This window comes from Micropterus salmoides, unplaced genomic scaffold, assembly GCF_014851395.1.
Source record: "Micropterus salmoides isolate LMB-PRFRI ecotype aquatic unplaced genomic scaffold, ASM1485139v1 Ms_hic_scaffold_3, whole genome shotgun sequence".
Taxonomy (NCBI): Eukaryota; Metazoa; Chordata; class Actinopteri; order Centrarchiformes; family Centrarchidae; genus Micropterus; species Micropterus salmoides.
In genome coordinates, this window is record NW_024042261.1 from 20,064,093 (window position 1) to 20,088,992 (window position 24,900).

At 43.1% G+C, this 24,900-nt stretch overlaps 1 protein-coding gene across 4 annotated transcripts in view; it reads left to right on the top strand.

Moving 5' to 3' along the window:
• gria4a (glutamate receptor, ionotropic, AMPA 4a) overlaps nt 1-24,900 on the top strand; it is a 121,695-nt gene that overhangs the window by 48,822 nt on the left and 47,973 nt on the right. For all 4 annotated transcript variants that reach the window (XM_038693969.1, XM_038693965.1, XM_038693966.1 and 1 more), the window contains exons 3-10: nt 2,840-3,079; nt 10,676-10,728; nt 10,940-11,071; nt 13,607-13,660; nt 14,443-14,601; nt 19,203-19,370; nt 23,187-23,291; nt 24,108-24,218. In XM_038693969.1, coding sequence (XP_038549897.1) covers nt 2,840-3,079; nt 10,676-10,728; nt 10,940-11,071; nt 13,607-13,660; nt 14,443-14,601; nt 19,203-19,370; nt 23,187-23,291; nt 24,108-24,218 — 1,022 coding nt within the window. The remainder of the gene's footprint in view (nt 1-2,839; nt 3,080-10,675; nt 10,729-10,939; nt 11,072-13,606; nt 13,661-14,442; nt 14,602-19,202; nt 19,371-23,186; nt 23,292-24,107; nt 24,219-24,900) is intronic.

A 24,900-nucleotide genomic window follows, 5' to 3' on the forward strand; every position in this document is an offset into this window, starting at 1 on the left:
AGAGGAAGAGATAGCTGCAGAGGAAGATGCAAGGATGCTGAGGCTTGATATACTGTATGGAGTAATGCAGATAAAGGAGGACCATTTTAAAGAGATTTATAGAGAGGTCTGCACAGAGAAAGAGAGAAGTTTGAAAGACAGAGCGAGCAATTAAGAACCTGAAAAAGACAGGAGATTGTACATTGAAAAGTCAAACACATGGGGATGCTGTGAAAACAAGCAAGGGGGAGACAACAAGAGGTGGAGGTAAACGAAGTCCCAGGAGACCTATTGTGTCCGATGCTTTTATTGTGAGGATGATGCACCAATCCCCTCCCCTCATTAAAGCTTTATGAAGCAAGCTTAGCTCACATTTTATTACAATGACGCCACTGTCTGGCACATTCCTGCCTTGTGTCGGGGTGGGGGGGGGGGGGGGGGGGCAAGCCCATCAAGACATGCCAGAAAGGGAATCATGGGAGAAAGAAAGGATGAGAGAGTCAGAGAGGCAAAGGCAGGATCAGAAGGCATATGTAGAACATAAGGCAATGAGAGAATGAGGAGGTGAAAGCTAGGAGAGAAAGACAGACAATGTGGAGAGTGGATAAATGAAGAATGAGACATAAATAAAGGTTTTTGTGGTGTGCTCTGGGCCCGTGTGTGTCTGTCTGTGTCTATGGTTGCAGATGTCTTGGTATTTTTCAAAAATAGAGTGGTACGGGATTAAGGCTATCAATATTTCCTTACTATATTTGATGGAGACTCAGGAGGTGGGTGAAAGGTTTGCACGCAGTGATGTCACAAACTGCATCTAGGCCAGTAGTTTTTGTCAACTTTAGTCAAAAATCTTTTTAAATAAACCCTTTGGATCCCAATTCATTAAACGGCAAGGAAATGACATTTGACATGACACTGCTTTCAAAGAAATTCAATTGTAGAGAGCCACTTTTCATCAGTATGCCCCCATCAGGAATGAACGCGAACCAACCTGTCCCTGCTGTTTGCTTCAATCCTAGCCATTTAGCTGTGATTTTGATTTTAGATTAACATTTGCTCTTATCTTCTGAGCACTTCATTATGAAGTGTACTTCAGTTATTTAGTGTAAACATTATTGTGCATTCCAAGTACTAGACTTGTCTGGTACCTGTCATTTAATAGTTTATCAGACACAGTCTCATCTCTATAAGCATCTTTCATGTTGTAATGTGCTCTGAAGTATCAAAAAAAACCTGGAAATGCATTAAAAATCATCTTGGAAGACATAAAGTCTGTTGACTTTGAGGATGGCATGACTCAGCTCCTGCTGAATGATGCATGCTTAGTACATAGTATGCTAGTTCTCTGAATTGAAGACATTTAGCTCCTGTCATAATCTGAGACTAAATCCCTGCCTTATCGCCTCCTGGGTGCAGGGGCCTCGGCTTTGTTTAATTGCCACATGCCGAACCGTCAAAACTGCATCTCCCTCAGTGTTTACCCCCACGGAGGCTTATAGCTGATAATGGAATTACTCTGAGTCCCAGGAGGAGGGAGACAGGAAGGAACAGAAAGAGGAAGCACTGGCAGTCACAGACGAAGAGAGGGAGAAGAGATGAAGGAAAGTGGATGATGGAAGCCAAAAGAGAGAGAGGATGGATTCAGTGTCCACCTTGAAAACAGAGGACGGTATGAAGTGATACATAAAGAGATCCAAGGAGGGAAAAAGAGAAAAAATGTTACAGAGTGATGGCTGGTTGTTGCCAAAAGCAAAGTCTGCAGCCCCCCCTGTCTTACTGTTTTCTCCAGTGTGACGTATTACAGGGTGGAGAGTGAATTATGACGCAGGAGAGAGTTCAAGCTCAAAACATGCCTGCCTGAAAGAATCTAGCTGAAAGGATGAATGGGTCTAAAGATGGGATGAAAAAAGAGGATGAAAGAGAAAGCAGGCAGGCGAGGAGAAACATTGTGTTTGCAGTGTAAGTGTAAAAAGAAAAATGAGATGACACACACTTTTAGTCACTTCACCCGCTGAATTCTTAGAAAGTGAATCGCGTATATGTGTACATTTTCAGTTGATTTTAACAACAAACCAAAGAGGAGAGATTTTTGTTCAAAGCGAGATAGTGGAGAACGTCAGTGCTTTTCACTCTCCTCTCTGCTATGGTTGAAAGCTTCCGGGTGTTTGAAGACTGAGCTGCAGTGTTGTAGTGGAAAATGAGTTCACATTTGAAGTGAACTTGCAGCTTGGTCAAGAGTTTTTATATCTCTATGTATATACTGTATATGTGCATAGATGGATTTTAAGTATTCTCTAAGCAGGTGGGATTATTTTACTGGTATTTCCTCAACAACTGTATAAGAACCCATGCCAGTTTTGGCTAGTGGGAATGATTTTGTACCAGTAGTAGTAGTAGTAGTAGTAGTGTACTAAGAAAATTGCTTTCTAGGGGCTTGTAGAGCGGTCTGATATCCACCCATGTGCAAATGTGTGTGCTTTATAATTACATGTATACTGTATGATGAGGCACATTTATGGATGCTCACACAAACCACTCCATGCTGAGTGCTATTGGTCTTATTAGGATTGAGAAAGTCTGTCGCTCATTAAAATGGTTGACACGTTTAACCAGATTCAGAACAGCATGAATTTAAGGACCATGTATTTTTCCTAAGTTCCATCCTCTTACTTGCTCTTTTTCTTCTCTGTTCAGTTGTAAAATCAATGCAAAGCTCTCCTAAAGTGTGACACTGAGAATACTCAGTATTTCTGTTTCCTAATTATTCTCTCTCAACCCTCTTTTGTCCCTTCTTCCATCTGGATCCCTCTATCCCCACACACTCCACCCTCCTCCCTCCTCTTCTCTTCCCTCCTTACATCAGTCTGTTCTCAGTATTCGAGGGGGGTCTTCGCCATCTTCGGCCTTTACGACAAGCGCTCGGTGAACACGCTGACATCGTTCTGTGGTGCCCTGCACATCAGCCTAGTGACGCCCAGCTTTCCCACTGAAGGAGAGGGACAGTTCACCCTTCAGCTGCGGCCGTCCATAAGAGGGGCTTTGCTGTCACTGTTGGACCACTATGACTGGAGTCGATTTGTCTTCCTCTACGATACAGACAGAGGTAAATTCTCAGTGACAAATATGGTAACAAGGTATACGAAGAGCTGGTGTTCAAAATAGAAATATGTCACAACACATCAAGGGAAATCAATGATTCACTCCACATTATTGTTGGACCTCGCGGTTGATTATTCCTTTTATAATAATAAGAGTACAAAATATAAAATACATTAGTCATTTTAAGTCACTGGGTTCAGGGACTGAGGGAGGGAAATGCATGACTGCAGTGAGTTAAAGTATTTGTTAATTTTTTTCATTTCCATTAGTTACTAATAAAGCACTGCAGTATACTAGCCCCGTTTTATTGTAACCAAGACTTCGCCTTACACTGTATCATTTGTTGTCTACTCCATATTCCTTCCTTCTTGGTTTTAAAGAGAATGGCCAGAGAGGGATTTGAGTATAGAGTATTGAGTAAGTATGCAAAAGGGGCTGTTACTCAGTATTAAAGTCTCCATTAACTACATGTATATTTTAACTAAGGTCCAGGAACAAGATCACGCCTTTCTCTCTCTCTCTCACACACACACACACACACACACACACACACACACACACACACACTAATCTAAGCACCTGTGCCCCACTCAATTCATCCACCCATGCCTCTCTAATCTAATCCCCTGAGCATATGTGTATCATATGTTTGTCTCAGTTTTCAAAACTGTTTGTTTTGGCTTAGACACACACTTGAGTTATACCTTACAACGGACTTCAAACGTTCTCAACCCCTTGGACTGCGATCTGTTCAACGATTAAAAAAAGTCTCTGAACCGCATCAGCCCTATTGGCATTGCTACCAGGAAGTACTACTGCATAGTAATATGCAACAATCTGAAATGCCATCTTCATCCGTCTTGTTATTCATGATGACTGGTTGGCTAAAGCCGATATTACCAGCGCTTTCAAGGTGTTGCCTATACACCCAGATTTCTCAAGGTTTGGTGTTTGGTGTTCGTTGGAACTACTTATTTTACTTTCTACCTTCTATCTATCTATCAACAACCTCAAACTTCCACGTCATTCATCTTCTTGGCGATTTACTCACTGTAATACCATCATCCTCTCCATCTCTCCACCCTCAAGTCCGCCATTTCCCCGGAGAAAACAGAAGACCCAGTACATCCCTCGAATCCCTCTGCATCACCCTGGATCACTTTCCTTTCAAGCCTCCCTCCCAACAAAGAAACTCCACCATATTTTGTTGTACATTTCAAGCTACCTCCTTGCCTACTCACTACTCAGACACCTGCATTTCACCCTCCGCATCATTCCCCAAGGGCGCACCTTCATCTCTTACTTACTGTCCCTGTTGACATCATAAACAAACATTATTAATAGTGCAGTTTCAAAACTTTCCAAAAGTCTCGGGTTACGTATGTAACCCTTGTTCCCCGAGAAGGAGAACGAGACACTGTGTCGATGACGACACTATGGCAACGCCTCTGGGCGTGGCAGGGCTGAATTATGAATGAAACTACTCCAATTCTATTGGTGTTGCTAAAACGGTAGCATGTGATGGCGTAACTGGAGGCGTATATAAGCACGCCGGCACAAAGGACACATTAGCTCTTAACTATGAAGCAAGGCACTCCCCTTCTTGGGGAACAAGGGTTACATACGTAACCCGAGATGTTCCCCTTCGAGGGAACTCGAACTGCGTCGGTGACGACACTATGGGAACGAGATACCCACTAGGCCGCGCCTAGGGGAAATGGGGGAAAAGCATACAGACGCAGCCTTGGCCATGTCTGTACCATGGCATCCAGCCCTAGCGGGGCTGGGGGCGAGAGGGAGAACCACAGTGGACAGTGCGTAGTCTCTTGAGACACAAACAAGTCCACGTCTATGGTTGCTGATGGTGTGTTTAGAAGCACACCAGCAACTGGTCTGCTTTCCTCCACTGGGAAGACCTCAGAGTGTAAATACGAGAAGCACACGACCAGTGGAAGCCTCCCCCAAATGCCCATCCCTCAGAGGGGCATGAAACGCAGCCACATACACCGTGAGCATGGACGGGGAAAGGCCAGCAGAGAAACGGTGCTGGAGGAACTCCAGTATCATAATCACAGAGCAGGTAACTGGGTCCACCGCCCGTTCTCTACACCAGGTGGCGAACACCTTCCACTTCAGGCTGTACATCCTTCTCGTGGACGGGGCTCTGGAGCTGAGTAGCGTCTCGACCGCTTCTGCCATCAGGCCCGCCTCCAGGAACTGCGCCCCCTCAGGGGCCAGACCCACAGCTGCCACAGGGCGGGGCGTGGGTGAAAGACCCGGCCTCCCGCCTGGGACAGCAGGTCTCTCCTCAGAGGGACCTGCCAGGGCGGGAGCTCCAGGAGCGATATTATGTCCGAGAACCACACTCGGGCTGGCCAAAACGGGGATACTAATAGTAGGCTGACACCATCCTGACGGACCCGCTCCAGAACCTCCGGGAGCAGAGCGACTGGGGGAAAAGCATACAGACGCTACCACTGCAGGGCTCTCATGTGCAGTAGGCCAGAAGGTATTATACTTAACGCTGAGACCCAACACTCTCTGAAAGTGTTTCACAGTGATGCTGCAACCCCTCGAGGTGGGCAGACCGGTGAGAGCTCGCTGGTGGCTAGCGTGTCCCGAGCGCCGAGATGGCAGGAAAAACAGCGCCTGTTGCCTGAGCCGCCACAAGGGAGGGGAACTCGGAGGGGAGGGAGGCGGGGGGGTGGTAGTGGGCCCCCCTAATTGAAACCTGTCGAGACTTAATGAAGGTCCTCAGATCCGTCGTCTCGGGGAGCTGTGGGCAAGAGCGCCGCCTCGCATCCCAGGTTGGTTGAGGGGGACCACGGGAAGCGACGCTTCGCTTCTGGCTCTGGCAGTAGGAGCTAGACGAGGGCTGCTCGTCTCTCCTCGGCCGTTGCTGTCCTGGACCCAGACCGGCGGGGGAGATACTGCTCAAACGCCTCTCCTTGCGTTTTGACGTGCTGGAACCTGCTGACGACAGTGTCTACTGCCTCACCAAACAGGCCAGTAGTCGTGAGGGGCGCATCTAGGAGGAAAGCCTTTTCCTTTTGTTGGATGCCCGAGAGGTTGAGCCACAAATGGCGCTCTGTAGCCACCAATGCTGCCATGGAGCGGCCAATGGAACGGGCCGTCTCCTTGGTGACATGAAGCGCTAAATCCGTAGCTCTACGGAGCTCGGTTAAGTCCTCCTCAGAGGGGCTTCCCCCTTTGTCTTACAGTCTTTGAGCAGATCTGCCTGGTACGCCTGCAGGATGGCCATTGTGCGCAGGCTTGCAGCGGCTCGACCCGCCGCCATGTGAGCCTTGCCCACCAGGGCAGCGTCTTGAGGGATGACGTGAGGGTGGGAGAAAGGTAGCTCGCTAATGCCTCCTCAACCCGAGTCATCGCTCCGTAGCCGTGCTGCTTAATGTCTGCCACGTTGCTGTAATCCAGCAGAGGGGAAGTAGTCAGTCGTGCAGAAAAGGGTCTATTCCAAGATTTACACAACTCATTGTGTAAATCAGGAAAAAATGGCAAAGATCGGCGCGGGGCGGCACACAGTGCTGCAGAAAACGCTCATTCAGTTTACTGCCGGCCTGTGGCTCCTGCACCGCCTGTGGCCAATCAATGCTTAGCTTGGGCGCAGCCCTCGTCACCACCTCCAATAACTCATCGTAGCTGGGTGAAGACTGATGACGTCGGCCCGGCTCCCGGAAGTCCTCCTACATGATGCTAAGCACGTCTATCTCCTCGGAGCCAGATTGTGCAAGCCTCTCCGGACTCATAACTCGGGCGGGAGAAGCCGAAAAACGTGCTCCCGATCGGGGAAGTGGGGAGGGGGAGTCAGCAGACGAGGACCGGGAAAAGGCCTCAGCCATCCTGATGCCCTCGGAGATATAGCGCTGTGATCCCCAGGACCGCAGCCGCTGCGATGCCTCAGCGACCGCAGGGCCTGAGCCACAGGGAGAGCGCATCCGACCATCCACCGAAATCAGAGCCGCACGAGACCTCAGCACCCTCAGGGACAGGGCCTCGCAATGGCCGCAGGCAGCCCCCTCGAGAGCTGCCTGGGCGTGCGACATCCCTAGGCACGAAACACACATCTCGTGAGTATCCCCAGCCGTGATGAAGCGCGGACAAGAAAAAACACACTGTCGGAACTGTTTACCAGACATGATCTCTTCTGCTTCGTCAGGAACTTCCAGGTAAGACGATCTTCCAATAGTCGAGCTTTCAAACATACTCAGAGTGCCTGCTGAATAGAAAAAAGCTAATATGTCCTGTGTGCCGGCGTGCTTATATACGCCTCCAGTTACGCCGTCACATGCTACCGTTTTAGCAACACCAATAGAATTGAATAGTTTCATTCATAATTCTGCCCTGCCACGCCCAGAGGCGTTCCCATAGTGTCGTCACCGACGCAGTTCGAGTTCCCTTGAAGGGGAACTCCATTCAGCCTGCCTTCTCCTTCCGTTGACACATCATTAACCAGCTTCATCACTTTGACTCACTCAGTTCTTAAAACCAGAAGTTCTACCATCCACGTGTACCTTAGCGGTATAAACTTCTTTATAAAAGTCCTGTTTCCATCTGTCACCCCCACATCCACATTTTAATCAAAGACCTACAAAAGACAAAACCTTAAGTCACACAAAAATGCTTACAACAGACCTCCTTACAACAGACCTCCTCACCCATTGCATCCAAATATCCTATATATTTATCCCCATCTATCGACTCAACCCTAGAAGCGATGTTCCTCCTTTTATTTTTTAAAAGATGCTCAGAATTCGCCACAACCTCATCCACCTACTACCCTTCTCAGCACGCAAGCCTCTCCGACATTTCTATTGACTTCCCAGACACCCTCTGATTTAACCTCAAACGAAGCATCAGCTCAGCCTTTCTAACACTTTTTTCCATTTAAATTGTTATCTGAGCCAATCCAAACCTACATAAACTAGAGACTACACCACCACGCTTCTCCGCAAGACTCACTGTTCACCACCGAATCAGGCAGAGATGCCACATGCTTCTAATTCCACCATCCGGTTCAAATGTGGGATTTTTCCTGAACTATACTCCAGTCACTCCTTCTGCATCAGAGCAGCTTCTACCACCTCCAGACAAGAGAAACCAACCACATCATTAAAATCCTTGGCCATAGGTCTTCCCAAGCTTACCACAGCTACATCCACAACGTCCTCAGTGAAATCCAAAGAGCTAACTTCTGCTAAGTCCAGTAACACTAACTTTGGGGAACGATAAAAGAGATGCTTTTCAAGATGTGGCCCAACCCTTAGTCTCGAAACTCTTCATCCCTCCTCTCAACCCCTTCATCCTGTCCTGTCCTTTCCAAACCCTCTCGCTATCTGACTATACTACATTTTATAATTAGCGCGGTCTTTGCAAGTGAACTGTCTAAATGACTGTGACTGGAGCAGCATTGTGTCCTTATGGCACCACCAGCACTTCATAAACCCTGTTGTGATAACAAGTGCTAAAATTAAAAAATCAGTGATATAAGATTGAAATAGATTTCCAAATTAGTCTGGTTCCAAACACTTTTTTGCATGAAAAGTTATCTGTTAATTTGGGTTCAGTTTGGCATGGCATACTGAGAACAATATTATAATATCATCAAGTCATAATGATCTTTTTAAAGTCTGTTTGCTTGGGATTATTTGGCCTTAATTTAACTCCCAAATTTAGCCCTGTATTCTTGTGGAAAAAGCACAAAGGCTGTGCTACTGGTTTTGTACTTTCCTGATGAAAGGATACAGCTGCAGAAACAAGGGTGCAATTTGGAACTTTTCAGCCAGAAACTAGGGTCTGGCATCAACTCTTGGAGCGTTCACCTGCCTTTAATTTAACCATCCCATCATGCAGTGCACGTAAGTTAGTGGAGCAGGCACAGCTGACGCCTTCGGCCCCTAACCACTATCATGGGAATGCTTGGCTTGTTATCTCTCACTCTCTCCCTCTCTATCTCACACACACACAGACTAATTCCCTGCCACAGGGAAAGAAACACAGGTCAAACATGACACAGAGTCCCCAGACCATGGTATAGCGGCGTGTTAAAGAATCAGTGAGCTGCACAGTGTGTGTATATGTGTGTGTGTGTGTGTACTCCAGGTTGTCTGAGTTAGTACCCAGGGGGAACAGAGGGAGAAAAAGGAAGGAAGAGGGGGAGCAGGAGAGACAGGTGAGGTGAGTCAAGCTGGTGGAGCAGCCGAAAAGAGAGAAAGTAGGAAAGACAGGTGCGAGAAAAGGGAGGCGAAGACAAACTAGGTGACGGAGGAAGAGACAGAAAGAGCAGAAGTGGAGATATATGGGAGGCGGTGGAGGGAGGCAGCTTACAGAAAGGGCAGGCAGGAGGAGTAAGAGGACACACAGGATCACAAGCCTCTGGGCATGTACAGTAGCATATTCTGAAAGGCAGAAGAGAGAAAGGAGGAAGAAATGGAGCGGAGGATGGATGCATAAAGTTAGGGCTGTGCTCACCCTTGACTTGGCCAAGGCAGGGCCCTTCATTATAAGCTCCCATCAGGCCCTGCTGCCGGTAATGTGCTAGAAAATGGGCAGTAACACTGTGATCTGTTTTATGCTCCCTGCTCTGCTCTGCTCCACAGACAGCCTGCTGACACACACTCTCACAAACACACACACACACACACACACACACACAGACACACAAAAAAAAAAACACATACACATAAACAATTCACAAGCCTAATTACAAACACAATTCATTCTTTTAGGGAAGGTGAAATCATGCTCTGTGTTTTTATTATGTGACTTATGAGATATTAATTCCCATTATAGCTCAGAGCAGACACCATATTTGAATGTTTGACAGATATCATTATGATAAAAATCATCAGCTGTATGCCAATATAATAAAGTATATACTTTATTATAGTTTTCTCACATTACTGTTCTTTTTCCACTTCTTTTGACCCAACTAGACAGCTGTTCACTGATGTTGCCACCTGCTGCTCATAGGATCATATTAACTTTGAAACTCATCTAATAGCACGCTGAGAGGCATACTCACCCTATTCAAAAATGTTCCCTTATTTTCTGGAAAAAGAACATTCTGAATTTTGTTCCAGGCTATAAAATTGATAAGTGGCAGTGTGTTCTCAAATGAGGTGCATTTAAGTCAAAGTTCACTACTGAACAAGATGCAATGAGAAGTTTAATTCCAATAAAATGTCACTATCAACAGAAACTGAACATTTTTGGCACATAACGCTTTGAACTGATAAGTTCTGTGTGTTGGTTGATAAAGTGACATTCAAGAGAGGATTGCTTGAGGTGCTAAGCACTCTACCCTCACGCTTGAAGACAAGACATTAGGGTGTTGCTTTGGTAAATGAGATGGGCTGATGAATCTGCTGGAAAGTAATGCACACCTGGAAATGCTTTGCTGATTTCAGCAACTTATGCAGACTCATTGTGGTAATTGAGATCAAGGATTTTGCAAATACTGGTGGGATTTTGTGGCTTTAGCTGCAAACATTTAACAATATAATGACTCCAATTCCCATGTACGGCTTCTGCCTAGTACAACGTTAATTCTCTCTTTTTCCCTTTACTCTCTGTTGTCTAGGTTATGCAATACTGCAGGCAATTATGGAGAGAGCGGGGCAGAACGGATGGCAGGTTAGGACACACACAAACACACACCACCTGGAAACAGGCCAAAAACACACACACATAGAGCATACACATAATCAGAATGATGTTTTAATTGTTCAGTCTTCAAACACAATTGTTAACTTGCTTGTGGGTTGCATGCAGGACCAAATCCCTACATACTGTTTGTGTATGCCATTCTGATTTCCATTGAATACATTCATGTGTGTTAACCCAGGTGAGTGCTATCTGTGTGGAGAGTTTCAATGAGGCAGCATACCGACGACTCCTGGAGGACCTGGACCGACGTCAGGAGAGGAAATATGTCATTGACCTAGAGCCTGAGAGACTACAGAGCATCTTAGAACAGGTAATATTATACTGCTCACTAAAGTTTTTGAGCACACAAATGTAACCATAACACTGCAATACACAGTATTACAAAAGCATTGTTGTGCTGTAGTCAGTAAAGTTATCAGGCATGTAAACCCACCTAACCTCAATATGCTACCATTTCTAATCCAAAATAATATTCATGTACAAAATGTATTGTAAACTTATATGATTAATAATATAGAGAAATGTCCATTTTAATTAACTGATAATTAACTAACTAGTTGACTATATATTATCATGAGTTTTAATTGGTGGTTATTTACCACTACATCACAGGTTGCATCAACACTGTAGTCCCATGTGACAGTACATCACAAGATTACCAAATAAATAAATCACTATTAGTTTACTGCAGGCACAGGATATTATTTGACACTGATCTGGAACCTGAAGGACCCTGCCGCATTTAGATCATGAGATACTGCTTTAATGGATGCCACGCTATAGTTTAATGTGGCACTGTTACTATCAATGAGATTACTGCAGACAGGGCAGAGATTTCTTCACTGACCTGGACTTAACAGCATTTAACGCTTAATAGTGTAGTACAGCCACACTGCAATGAGACATTATTATCACCTTAAACCACAATTAACAGAGTACATGCTACAAGCTTGTTGTAAAGTAATTAAATCCAGAACCATTACAACAACTCAACAAGTATTACATTACCAATTATAGTATCCTATTTAGTTACTGGTGTTTGTCTGCCTGCTGTCTGCTTCACTCAGCTAGTTGCAACAGCACTCCTTATGCTTTCTGACATCTGTGAAGAAAACAAGATTTGAGTTTTCCCCCAGAGTTCATAATGTGGAGTGAAAAATGCGACTTCCCCAACAGCTACATCAGTATATAATTGCAGTAAACACACCATACTGTCCACTCAGATGCAGATTTCTAGCACACAGACACACAGACACACACACACGCATACAGACACTTATACAGTATATGAAGCCACACAATCTGACACCTTACGCTTGTCTAAATTCATTAGATTATCTGTCTTGCTTGACGGTTGAGCTCTGACAGGTGGCACAAACGTCTGTGTGTGTGTGTGTGTGTGTGTGTGTGTGTGTGCCCTTTGACTTAGGTTTCAGTGTTACATCCCATTGGTTCTGCCACCTGTCATCACATCTGATCCTCTGTGTGCACATCTGACAAACGACAAACTCAATGGCACACACAGCTAAACAACCCCCAACACACACACACACACGCACACTTATCAGGTCATATTAACAGGCAAACAAACACACACACCAGCTTTTAAATGCACGCACAGCTACACACGCACTAACACACACCAGTAACAGCATCCCAGACAGACAGACAGACAGTTTCTTAATTGGCTTCGGTGGTGTGACGGACGCGCACACACACACACACACACACACACACAAGAGTATGCTAAAACAGACATACAGACACACACCCGTACACACTCCTGTCTCAGTGGGCTCTGCAGTGCTGGCATTGGCTAGCATCCGTGCTCAGGGACAGAGACTGCTCTGTTTGTCTACCTCTGCCAGCTGCAGTCTGTGTGTGCGTGTGTGTGCGTGTGTGTGTGTGTTCATCTGTCTGTGTCAGTACATAGCTGTTGATATGTGTGGGTGAGAGAGAGACATAAAGAAAAACTGTTTGATTAATTAAACAATTAATTAGGCTTTGTCTATATGAAGATGCTTATTTCTCCTTTGTCAAAAATCTCACACTGTGCCACATTTCTTCCATCCCAATGTGATTACAGATTTCACTTTTGAGTAGAATTACAGTTTTGACACAAAAGCACCAGACAGAAAATCAGTAGTAATTTTTTTTCACTGGTGGCAACATGTATTGACAGAGCAGAAAGCAGAAAAGATAAGGTGTTGAGGTCAAGGTGGTGTAAAGTGCCTTTGGCTTTGACCTCATAGACTAGGTTTCATGGTTTTAGTTGTCTGACTTTAACCATATCTTAATCAGACTTTAGTCGCAATAAGTTGCTGTTTTAGGGAAAGCCAAAGTTTTTGTACCTGTATTTTGCTAATACAAAATGTGAATGTTATTCTTGTAAGAAAAGGTTGCCTCCCATGCCAGCAACCAGTCACTATTGGCTTGATTAAGCTTATTACCAAATAAAGATAAATCATCCTTTTTAAAGATAAATCATCCTTTTTACAGGATGCAGGGTTTTTTATATCGAGTTGGACCAGACAGGTTAATAGAGCTCTAACCCAGACAACACATTGCTGAAGCTCTTTAAATGTAAAAGAGGCTGCAGAGCCAGAGCCAGCATGGTACCAAGGACAAGCGAAGTCCTCACAGGCTTATCCTCTTCTTTTAATCAGCATAAGAAACTGTCAGTGTCTTCTTCATTTGTAGTTTCACTTAATTAAAATAACTCTGGCAACTCGTGTCAATTTGTTAATGGTGAATCCTACATGTTTCCTTCTGTGCAGCACAATAAATTCATTGTCAGTAGATGCCAAAGAAACTATTTTTTATTTGTCCCTGTTTTTCTTTCCAGGCTGTCAGTGTGGGGAAGCATGTCAAAGGTTACCATTACATCATAGCAAACCTGGTAAGAACTCTTTATTGCTTTGCTGTTGGCTGTTATTTTGAGCATGTTAAGTAGAGTGTTGGTGTAATGTCTTGTTTTCATTGCCTACATGAGAATACACAAAAATGATCAAGATGAGGTCTTGACACACAATCAATGTCTCCGTCTTTTAAGCCAAGATTATAAGGCGTGTTTTTTTAACCCCTACTTTGACGTTCAGCTTCCCCCAAGGTTGTCTTTTCAGCAGTTATTACAATAAACAGGCCACGTTTGTCAGTTCCATATTGATCAGTTAATATTTCCACCAAGGATGGTTAATTAGTATATTAATATTTGTCTCTCCTCAACAAAGTCAGAGCTGCAGGTAGCTGTCGGAACTCACGTCAGTAAATGAAGTATTAGTTCAACCTTAATCCCTGAAATCTGTTCCACTGCAGGACAGTAAAAAAACGGGCGCTCAGGTCAAGCTAGATAGACTCTCAGAGCTTTTAGCAATTAGCATCCATCAACACAGCATAACCTTCACATGTCTTTACTCTCTACCTCTGTCTCTGGCCCATTCCCAAATGGATCCCTCTTTACGACCACTTCACAACCAAGTGTCACTCTGCATCAAGACATGCTCGCAGCTGTGGAAGCCATTCCATATTAAGTAGGGCTATAAATAATCAGATAAACTGTTGGAGTATGATACGATCAGCAAAGGTGCGCACATGCCTTGGTGGTTTTGTAGTCCGCTCTGTTTTGTCTGTGCTTGCATCATCAGCCCTTTCACATATTCTTTCCATCTTTCTTTCTTTCAGGGTTTTAAGGACATATCTCTGGAGAGGTTCATGCACGGCGGGGCTAATGTGACAGGTTTCCAGCTGGTGGACTTCAGCAGGCCTATCGTTATCAAACTGATGCAGCGCTGGAACAAACTTGATCAGAGAGAGTACCCGGGATCTGAAAGCCCACCTAAGGTGAAAAAATATGCTGTCCCATCCTTAAATATACAGATTGGAAAATCATGTCTAAATAAATCTCCCACTACTACAAATGTCATTTGTAATAGTTGCAGTAATTTTCAACATGGTGTTCTCTTCAGCAGCCCTTATTCAGGAAACAAAAATGCAGAACTTTAGTTTAGGCTCTTGTCCATTATGACACATTGTCACTACATCCACATATACACGAGAAAATTGTGCCCAAATATTTGCAGTGCACACACACAAATACACATGTATTTATTTATATGTAGTTTGTATGATGCTTTGGCAATATTGTTGTTACACATTCATGCCAATAAAGCTAACTTGAATTGAATTGAAAAATTGTAGGGACGGTGGCATTGGTGTGTAAAGTGTGCTTTGAACCTGAAATTCACCACAGATGCCAAATATACAGCTTCTTCAAACAGGTAACCAGTCACAGGTTGATGTGCTTCATTTGAACCATTCATAGTGTGATATGGTGCGTTTTGTGCAGCACCTTTGCCGTAAAGAGTGTGACCTCAGGATTTCAGAGAAGTGAATTGGCTGATCCTACTACGGTTGAATACATAAATTCCTCTATGACTCTGTGATACAGTGTCAAGGTTAACATGGTGCATGCAGATTCCTTGTCATGTCTGTCTGTCTCCACAATATCTCACTTTTTTCCTCTCTATCTCCCGTAGCTTTCTCTCAACTTGTTCCCAGTTCTGTATCCAAATGCACAATTACATCCCTCAGTGTATGTGTTTCATTGTCTCTCTTACTGTATATCCTTTCGCCTCTCTCCATTCACCATCCTCAGTGTCTCTTTTCTCTCACTGCTGATGTCCCTTTCTCTGTCATACTAGTGTGCTTCTATTTAGTCTCTCCCACCCCCTATTTCTTTTCTGTCTCTTTCTTTGTCCCTCTGTCCTCCTTCAGCACAACCCCATGGACCGGGTAGTCCCCTGCAGCCAATTGCATTTGATTTGTGCATACATTAACTGGAAAAATGTCCACCTACCTATTAAAAATACATCACACTGTAGATCTCTGTCCCTTGTCCTTCAGCTAAAACTCACATGCATGCAGTGTCTCTCAGAGGACACACCCACACACAATGTAGTAACAATAAAAAGACGATGCTGTGTATGAGTCTTTCAAGGCTGCAACATTATGTGGACGGTCATATTCTTCATTATTGGAATTTCAATATTAACCCAGGGACCATTTTAATTGGCTAATCATTTTCAGATTGACCTGATGAATTCCCATTAGGGATGTCGACTGCATCAATTGATCCATACCGTTTAGACAACAGTTGTGTATGTTTGTGACTAACAGACATAGTGGGCATGCTTAGATATAAAAATAAAGTAAAAATAAAACTGCAGGTGTTCTCAATTTTCAGAACTTTATAAACATCTTTGATGAAGTGTATTCAAAGGTTTTCTTCCCATTGCAACCACAAAAGGTGATGTTTTATGCCTTTTGCAAACAAGGAAACATGATTTTAATGATTCAACACAATAACACAACACCAGATATCTCTAGTGACAACAGATGCCTCCAAATTGCTCTAGGCTAATTGATGCTGTGTAAAAACTGAGCTCAGCTAGCCTTGGGCCAACTCATAGCCTCAGGCCAAGTAGAACTCTGGTGTAATAATGTGCAGTGTGAAAAGCAAAGGGATTTGTCCTCTTTGCACTGGAGACCCGTTTTGAGCTAGCTGCTTTTGGCCATCAATCAAAATTTCTTAACCCAGTGATTCAGTGTGCCTGAAGATTTTTTAAAATATTATGAAAATGACCTGGAAAAGTAATATATTAACTTTAAAATTCAGTCACAAAGCTTATGATCAGTCTAATATTTTTCACACATTTCCCCTGATTGCATGATCAGAATATGAATAGGCTTGCAACATCTGTGTAAGCTTATTTAACATATAATGGGGCCGCCTTTACCAATATTTGTCCATGTGTAACGCATGTAATGCTTGCCAGACACCGGCAAAAAGCTCATTTTAATTTTTTTCATATGACAAGAAAAAATAGTGACATTTGTGTTTTTCAGTGTGTCATTAACCTTGCCACTGCTATGTTATGTTCCCTGTGGTACAGTCGATAGCGAAATTATTTAATATCATTAAAAAGCAGAAACATGTACACAGTCTTTGCTCTGGATTTAGAAATGACTGTTTAGCTGCACACATGCAGGGTGCAAATTAAAAAAACTGACGTATGCTGTCCACAGCTTGACACTGGCATCGTCCTCTAATGGTGCCACATTAAGTTTTGTTTCCTTGTGCTGATGTTGTGAGTCATAATGGCCTGATGATTAATTCCAAATCTATTATCTGATCTTCATGATCCATTTTCCAATATTACTTTATGATGTGGATGACAATAGCATAAATATAATGGTACTGGACAAAGTCAAATGTTCACCTGATAATGGCGCTCGATGAAATGTTAGGTGAGTAATGTTAAGTTGTTACAATTCATCATGAGTGGTGGACTCACCGACCAACCAAACAACAAGTGGCTAAAAATACATGAATAAATGAATGAAAGAAAAGATTTTGACCACGACTTCTTATGCTTGCAACATGGCTTTATCTCACTCAGGTCAGTTAACTAATAGAAGTCTCTGGTGTAAAGCATGAATGAAGATTGTACAATCTAAATGCACTGCATATATTTTTTTTAAACATTAGTTTCTGTGTGAAAAGTTGCACATGCTTCTTTTATTTCATACATCATTTATAAATCTGGTTCTTGGGCTGATATGGAACAGTAGAGTGTGACTATTTGTTTTATCCAATTTGAGAATCCACATTTACAGGGAAAATCTATTTTGACTTGGAGGATTTTAGCTGAACTTGGAGATTTGAACTGATCCTATAAATATTATCTAGAATTTGGTGTTTCTAAAAGCCAATACTGTTTTCTATGTATCTCGAAGAGTTTCTGTCCTCCCTCTGACATAAACAGTATGCAAGCTGGCTCCGTTTTGTTGTTGTTTTCTCCTTGATTTGGATTCTATAGTCATCATCTGTCAGTAGCACGGCTAGCAGCTTCTTTAGTTTCAAAGGGGAGAGATGAAAGGAGGATGACATGGTTGTGCAGCCTTCCAAAACACACCTTTTGGGATACAAATGAAGGAATGTCAGTAAGATAGAAAACTACCTGCAGAGACGTGGAGAGCAGCGGCAGAGTCTCTCCGCTGACTTCTCTCTTTCCTCCCAGTTTCATCTCTCCACTTGTCTCCGTTGTGATGTGAAGGTAGCCCACTGTGTGTTTGACTGCCTCTGTCTGTGCGGCGCTGTGTGTGGGCTGGGTGGGTTTGTTGCTGCAGAGTGTGTGGTGCGGTTCCCCGCTGTGCTGTGTCTTACCTATAATGAATTTGTCAAACAATCTGTCAAAATCACCACCACTTTTAAGAGTATTATTAGAGAACAGATACTGATAATCTCTCACCCTTTCTCTTTTTCTTGCTAAGGTCCCTTAAAGCATTGAATGTTTTATCATTTATGGCAACTCATTTATGAAGAGCTACATCCTATTTTAGAATATAATCAAAATAAACCATATTTAGAAAATTTCACCATGAAGGGGAATTCCCTAACAAAGTGGATTTATTTAACAAATTTAAAGCATGTTTTAAACACATTTGAATGTAATTTTAATGGCCCACTGACTATTTGAAAACTATAAGCCTGTCTAAAACTGGCACATTTACAGTGATGTTATGTTTACAGTGGTGTTGATAGATGTTCACCAGTGTTAACTGTGGAAGTCAAATAAAAGTCAGAGCGGTGAGATAGACTGAGGCACAGGTCAGCATGTTTGCTATACTGATGAGTTAGCTCATAGAGTTAAGATGGTCTGAGGTCTGATGCATGCAGTAACACAGATGCTACGGTATAGCACTGCACTATTAGCAAATTCTGCTTTGGCTTTGTAAATCATAGAAAGCATCCATTCAAACACTGTTTGTTGTGGATCTAAACTCATGTAGTCCTACAGAGTAAGCTACCATCACTGAAAAGACAATGAGGATATGTTTTTTTTAAATGAACACCAAACAGAAAGTCAGAAATAGTGCTTTTAAAGGCACGGATTTATCACCTACAAAAAAAATTCATATCACAGGAATGGAAAAAGCTATGTCTCTCACAGGCTAAAAACTCAATATCAGCTAATATTTTCTGATATTACAGATCAGTAAAATGTGTAAAAACAGACCAACATTTTCAATTATGTTTTAGAAATGAGTTCAATATTCTAGAAACTAATTGTGACTTTCAGTGTATAATTTAAAGTTTTATTGTAGATACACCTCAGCTTTACTTGGTCAAAAAATAACAGAGTGATTTAGCCTGAGTAAAGTCAGTATCCGTTTCAAAACAGGGTCTTATTACATTTTTAAAGGAAACTATTTAATGCCTGTCTCTCATTTCAAATGTTTGCATTACTTGAGGGTTTATTTAATCCTGAGTACTTGGACTGATGAAGAAGAAGTATTTATTTGGCCATCGAAAAAGTTTAAAATATTGTCAAAATAATAACGTTTCTTTTGTTTCTCTATGTTTTTCCTCCATTCTTTAGTATACCTCATCTCTAACGTATGATGGCGTCCTTGTGATGGCCGAGGCCTTCCGCACCCTTCGCCGTCAGAAAATTGACATTAGTCGCCGTGGTAACGCTGGTGACTGCCTGGCCAATCCGGCTGCTCCCTGGAACCAAGGAATAGATATGGAGCGGGCACTCAAACAGGTTGGCACAAGTTTCATGTGGTATAGTACAGATTGGCAAACGCTTTGACAGATGTTCACAAGATGTACACACAACACAGCAGTCAGTAAATCAGCTGGCATGAGAAAGAAGTAAATGTCTCAGAAATCCATGCTGACATTTATGTATTTTTCAATGTTGTTGAGACTTTGATGAAGTACCCACTAGTCCACACACACTTACTGTAACACACAAACCTGTACTGTTATAGTTGTGGGAGACAATGTAATGACTTCCATTCACTTCTCAGATACTTACCCTAACATTACCAATAAGCACTCCAACCCATACCCTAATCTTAAACTTCTCATTATTCTAACCTTAACTCTAAAACCAAGTCTGAACTCTAAAACACTTGTCAGTCGTGTGGGAACAGATTTTTTGTTATGTGACAAATTATTTTGTATTATAATGGGGCTGTGTGCGATATGACGATATCTATCGTTTGACGATGGAAAAACGTCTATCATTTACAATTATGCTCTATCGTTTATATGGTTATGTCGCAAATTCCACACTTTACCGTAATATTTTGAGGGAACGGCGCTTTGCACTGCAGTGAAGTTAGCTTTACGTTGGTATTCCACATCTATCCAATGTCCAAAGTGAAACTACTATCCAACTTGAAACTAACTTCACCGCGATCCGTTCTTCCACGCGTGCAGGTGTTGCGGGGAAGAAATTGCATTAAATATAATGGACGAGCCCACACAACACTATCCAGAAGTGCCAGCCATCGTGTGTGTCAGTCAGGTAACGTTAAATGACTTGCCCACGGACATACAGCTTACTTTACAGTTTGCCAAGGCATTTGTTGTTGTGATGTTAGGCTGCAGGCGATGTGAGTGTCGCTGTCTGAAGCTGGTGTATTGCTCTGGGACAGTCTCCTTCTCTCATGTTAGATTTAGCAGCAAGTAGCGTCAGTTTGCTAATCCACAAGCTACCTAACATTAGTTACATTACTTGCTGTGTCGTTGTTCACTCTGTCATGGTATTTGTCATGGTATTGGATTTATCCAGAATCGCTTAAGTTACCCTAACGTTACCTTTATGCAGAGAAATATCCCGAGTTACAGTTAGAAATTACAATAAATGTTCTATATCAGGATATGTATCGTTATTGGGATGTCCCATGGTATTACCTATATTGGGATATGAATTTTTTGCCATATGGCACAGCCCTATTATATAAACTATCATATTCAGTTCTGAAAATGGCTGTGATACAACACTTAATTAAACCTATAATAATTTTTTTTGTTTGTTTTTTGATGCTATTTATTTATATATGTTTATTTATATTATAAATCTTGAAACTGTGCCACTGAGTGCCTAACAGTCAAACCTCTACACATGTCAGACCACTATTTCATTAAGTTCACGGTATGCCTACAGGAACAGCCCATTGTTCCAGCACCGTTTGTCTCACACTGCCGCAATCTCCGCAACCTGTCTCCCACTCACTTTGCCTCAGTGGTAGCTTCCGCTCTTCCTTCCCTCAACACATTTTCCTCACTTGAGGTCAATGATGCCGCACAATCTCTGTGCTCTACACTAAGCTCATGCCTTGTGTACTCTATCCACCAAGCCTGCTCGCCCGAACCAGTCCCACCCGTAGCTAACTGATACCATCCGTGGGCTCCGTATTGATCTCAGAGCCGCTGAAAGAAAATGCGAAAAACCAAAGACCCTGCCGACCTTAAGGGCTACCAATTGCTCCTATCCTCCTTCTCAACAAGCATCAGTGTGGCCAAAACAGCGTTCTATAATAACAGAATTAGCAGTGCCACTGACTCAAGGAAATTATTTTCCACTTTCAAAGCGCTACTAAATCCTCCTCCACCTCCACCACCCACAAACTTGTCTGCTGATACCTTTGCTGCCTTCTTCACAGGCAAACTAGCCAATTCTCTAAAACACTCAAACTCAACCATTGTAGCAGTCCTACTACATCTTTTTCTCTGCCCTCCCAGGTCAATGGTTCTTCACTCGACTCGTTTACTCCTCTCACGGAGAACGATCAGAACTCCTGACCCATAGCCGTCCCACTACATGCCCACTGGACCCGATTCCTACGAATATACTCCAAGCCATATCTCCTACCGTGGCCCCCGCAATCACTCATGTAAAACGGCAAACTTCCCAACCACTTTCAAAAGGGCTCGATCACACCCTCACTTGGCCCTCACTTGACCCAACTCAAATTGAGAACTATTGCCCAGTTTTATTTCTACCATTTTTATCCAAAACTATCGAACGGGCAGTATTCAGGTCTCAGAATTCCCCTCACGGAATGACGTCCTAGATCCATATCAGTCTGGTTTTAAGTGTGCCCACTCTACTGAAACGGCTCTTTTGTCTGTAACAGAAGCCCTAAGGTCAGTTAAAGCTGCGGCTCAATCCTAGGGTCTTATCCTGCTTGACCTATCAGCTGCCTTTGACACAGTCAACCACAGGATCCTGCTAGCCGCTATCTCAGCAATGGGCATCTCAAGTAAAGCACTCCTGTGGTTCGAATCCTACCTCTTGGGGCGTTCCTACAATGTTTTGTGGCAAGGACAATTATCCTCCTCCCACTGCCTCTCCACAGGGGTGCCCCAAGGCTCAGTGCTTGGGCCCCTTCTCTTCTCAATTTACACCACCTCACTGGGGTCGATCATTCTCTCTCACGGCTTCTCTTACCACTGCTATGCAGACAATACGCAACTCTACCTATAATTCCCTCCAGATGACCCCACCGTCTCGGCGCGGATCACGGACTGTCTCTCGGACATATCTGCATGGATGAAGGCTTACCACCTTTAACTAAACCTCTCTAAGACTGAACACTTAGAGAGCCAAGCAATCTATCCACCATAACATCAAGCTACAAACTGACTCCTGTACCATCACTCCAACCAGGGTGGTGAGAAACTTTGATGACCAGCTGTCCTTTTCAGACCATGTTGCTGCTGTCTCTCGGTCATGCCGCTTTGCTCTATACAACATCAGAAAAATCAGGCTCTACCTCACTCAGTACGCCACCCAGCTTCTGGTACAGGCCATGATTATCTCTCGCCTCGACTATTGCAATGCCCTCCTAGCAGGTCTTCCAGCTTGTGCGGTGAAACCCTTACAAATGGTTCAGAACGCAGCAGCACGTCTGGTTGTTGATCAGGCCAAAAGGTCTCATGTCACTCCATTACTCAGTGACCTCCACTGGCTCCCCGTGGCCTCCAGAATCAGATTCAAGTCACTAATGCTTGCATACAGAGTGACTACTGGGTCTGCACCCATCTACCTAAACTCAATAATACAAACTGGCTCTGCCATCCCTTCAAAGCAAATCCTAGTCCCGGCTGTTCTCATCTGTGACACCATGATGGTGGAACGAGCTACCACACGTCATCAGAGCAGGGGCGTCCCTCTCTAACTTCAAGAAGCTCTTGAAAACTCATCGCTTCCGAGAACACTTCCTCTTATAACACCTCTAACTCTTAACCTCTAACATGCACTTCCTGTGCTCTTCTTCTTCTATCCCCTTACAATTATCTTGTATTGATTGCACTTTTTTTGTTAACTCTTACTTCCTTCCCTAGGTATTCACCCCATTGATGTGATATGAACTATGAGCTCTTACTAGTATTTATTGCTGCTCTTATTAGTATGTATTGTCAGTTATAGATCTGTATTCGATGCTCTGTTGATGCTTGTATGTTTTTCATCAAATGTAAGTCGCTTTGGATAAAAGCATCTGCCAAATGAGTAAATGTAAATAACAGATTCCAGTCCTTACTACTACTGTTGCCATAAATCCAGGTGCGCATTCAGGGCCTGACTGGGAACATTCAGTTTGATCACTACGGTCGAAGGGTCAACTACACCATGGACGTGTTTGAACTAAAGAGCAACGGACCACGCAAGGTAGGCTGTCCTCATGGCTCAGAAACAACACTTTGAATGTGTGAGTTGAGCCCCATCAAAAATGTAGGATAGTCAACTAGTTCAATTCAGTTTTTGTGATGCATTTTTTAGACTGTGGTGCTGAAAAGCCAAGACAGAAAAATCCTTGCATGTAAAAAAACAAAAGTTTTTCATAATTTAGTAAAAGTGTGACTCTTCAGCAGGAAAGTTACCTTTAATCAATTATTATTATCATTGCAGTTATAAATATCTTTGGATAACTGCAATTGAACAACCGCAGCGTATGTTTTAATAGCTTTTTGGAGTGTGAGTTTGAGAGCAGCGCCCAGACTACCTAGGGCTACATAAAACTCTGTTGTGACATAAATAAGAAAAGTTTGAGCATAATCCCTCTTCATGATAGCAAAACGTTGTGGGATAAGGCTGAAAGTGCTCATAATTTCTCTTTACTGGAAAATAAAGCATACATGTAGCACCAATTATAAAGAAATAGCACCATGTTCCAGCTTTTCAAGTGTTCCTTCGACAGCAATGCGTGTTTATTGAAAGTTCTTGGCTCACACTCAATATCTCTCAATATCTATCTACAGTTCCAATGGGAAATCTGCTGGAGTCAGCTCATTCTGTTGAAGCTAACTTTCCATTCCTTTCTCTTCATCTCACATAGGTTATATATCGTTCTTTCATCTATTCATGTGTGTTTTTGTCTAGCTTGATTTTAGTGTAAGCCATAAAATTTTTATTTTTGCATGAATTGCAAATAAAAAGTCTTATTGCTAAAATGTGTTTTTTGTTTTTTTTTTATGACTCTCTCAGATTGGCTACTGGAACGACATAGACAAACTTGTGTTGGTCCAGAATGAAAATGCTCTGTCCAATGACAGCTCAGCGATGGAGAACCGGACAGTTGTTGTGACAACCATCATGGTAATGTACCCTTAGACTTCTTTCATTTCTGCATAGTTTGGACGCTGAGATTTGAGTGACGCTGTTCTTCGACACTGACAAGCAGTCTTTCCAATTCCAAAATCTAATTTCAGCAAACCTTGCTCTCACCTGATTTTCAGGCTCACATCTGCCTCATGTAGAGACTTGAAGTTTAGTGAGGTGCGAATTGGTGAAAACGACACATCAGGTGATTATTAGCAGCACTGTACAGGTCATAGACAGAGTTTAGGGTTGAACCATGGACAAGAGGCAGGAGTTTACTTTCTTATTGGATGCACACAGTGTCAGAAAGCCAGGGGAGGAAGTGCAACAGGGGTGCTGTGTGGCAGAGTTGTGTTAATATCAAAGCAAAATCAGGTTCTGGATGAGCTGTAGTGAGCACTCCGAGCACAGCCAAAAGGCAGTGGCACTTGTCCAGCTGGAAGATTACACTAATGTCTCATTAGTAGGCAAATCTAAAACTGACCTCAGATCCCCATTTGGAAGTGACCTCAGTCCAGTCTCTTCTAATGGCTTTCACATAGACACAGGTCTGCAGCCCAGTATAATTACTCCACTTTCTTCTACAAACACGGATAAAGGAGGGCTAATCGGTGTATTTGTGCACATCCTCTGCTTACATTTGATTTCACTTCACCCATCTGCAGCCTTTTTTATGGTG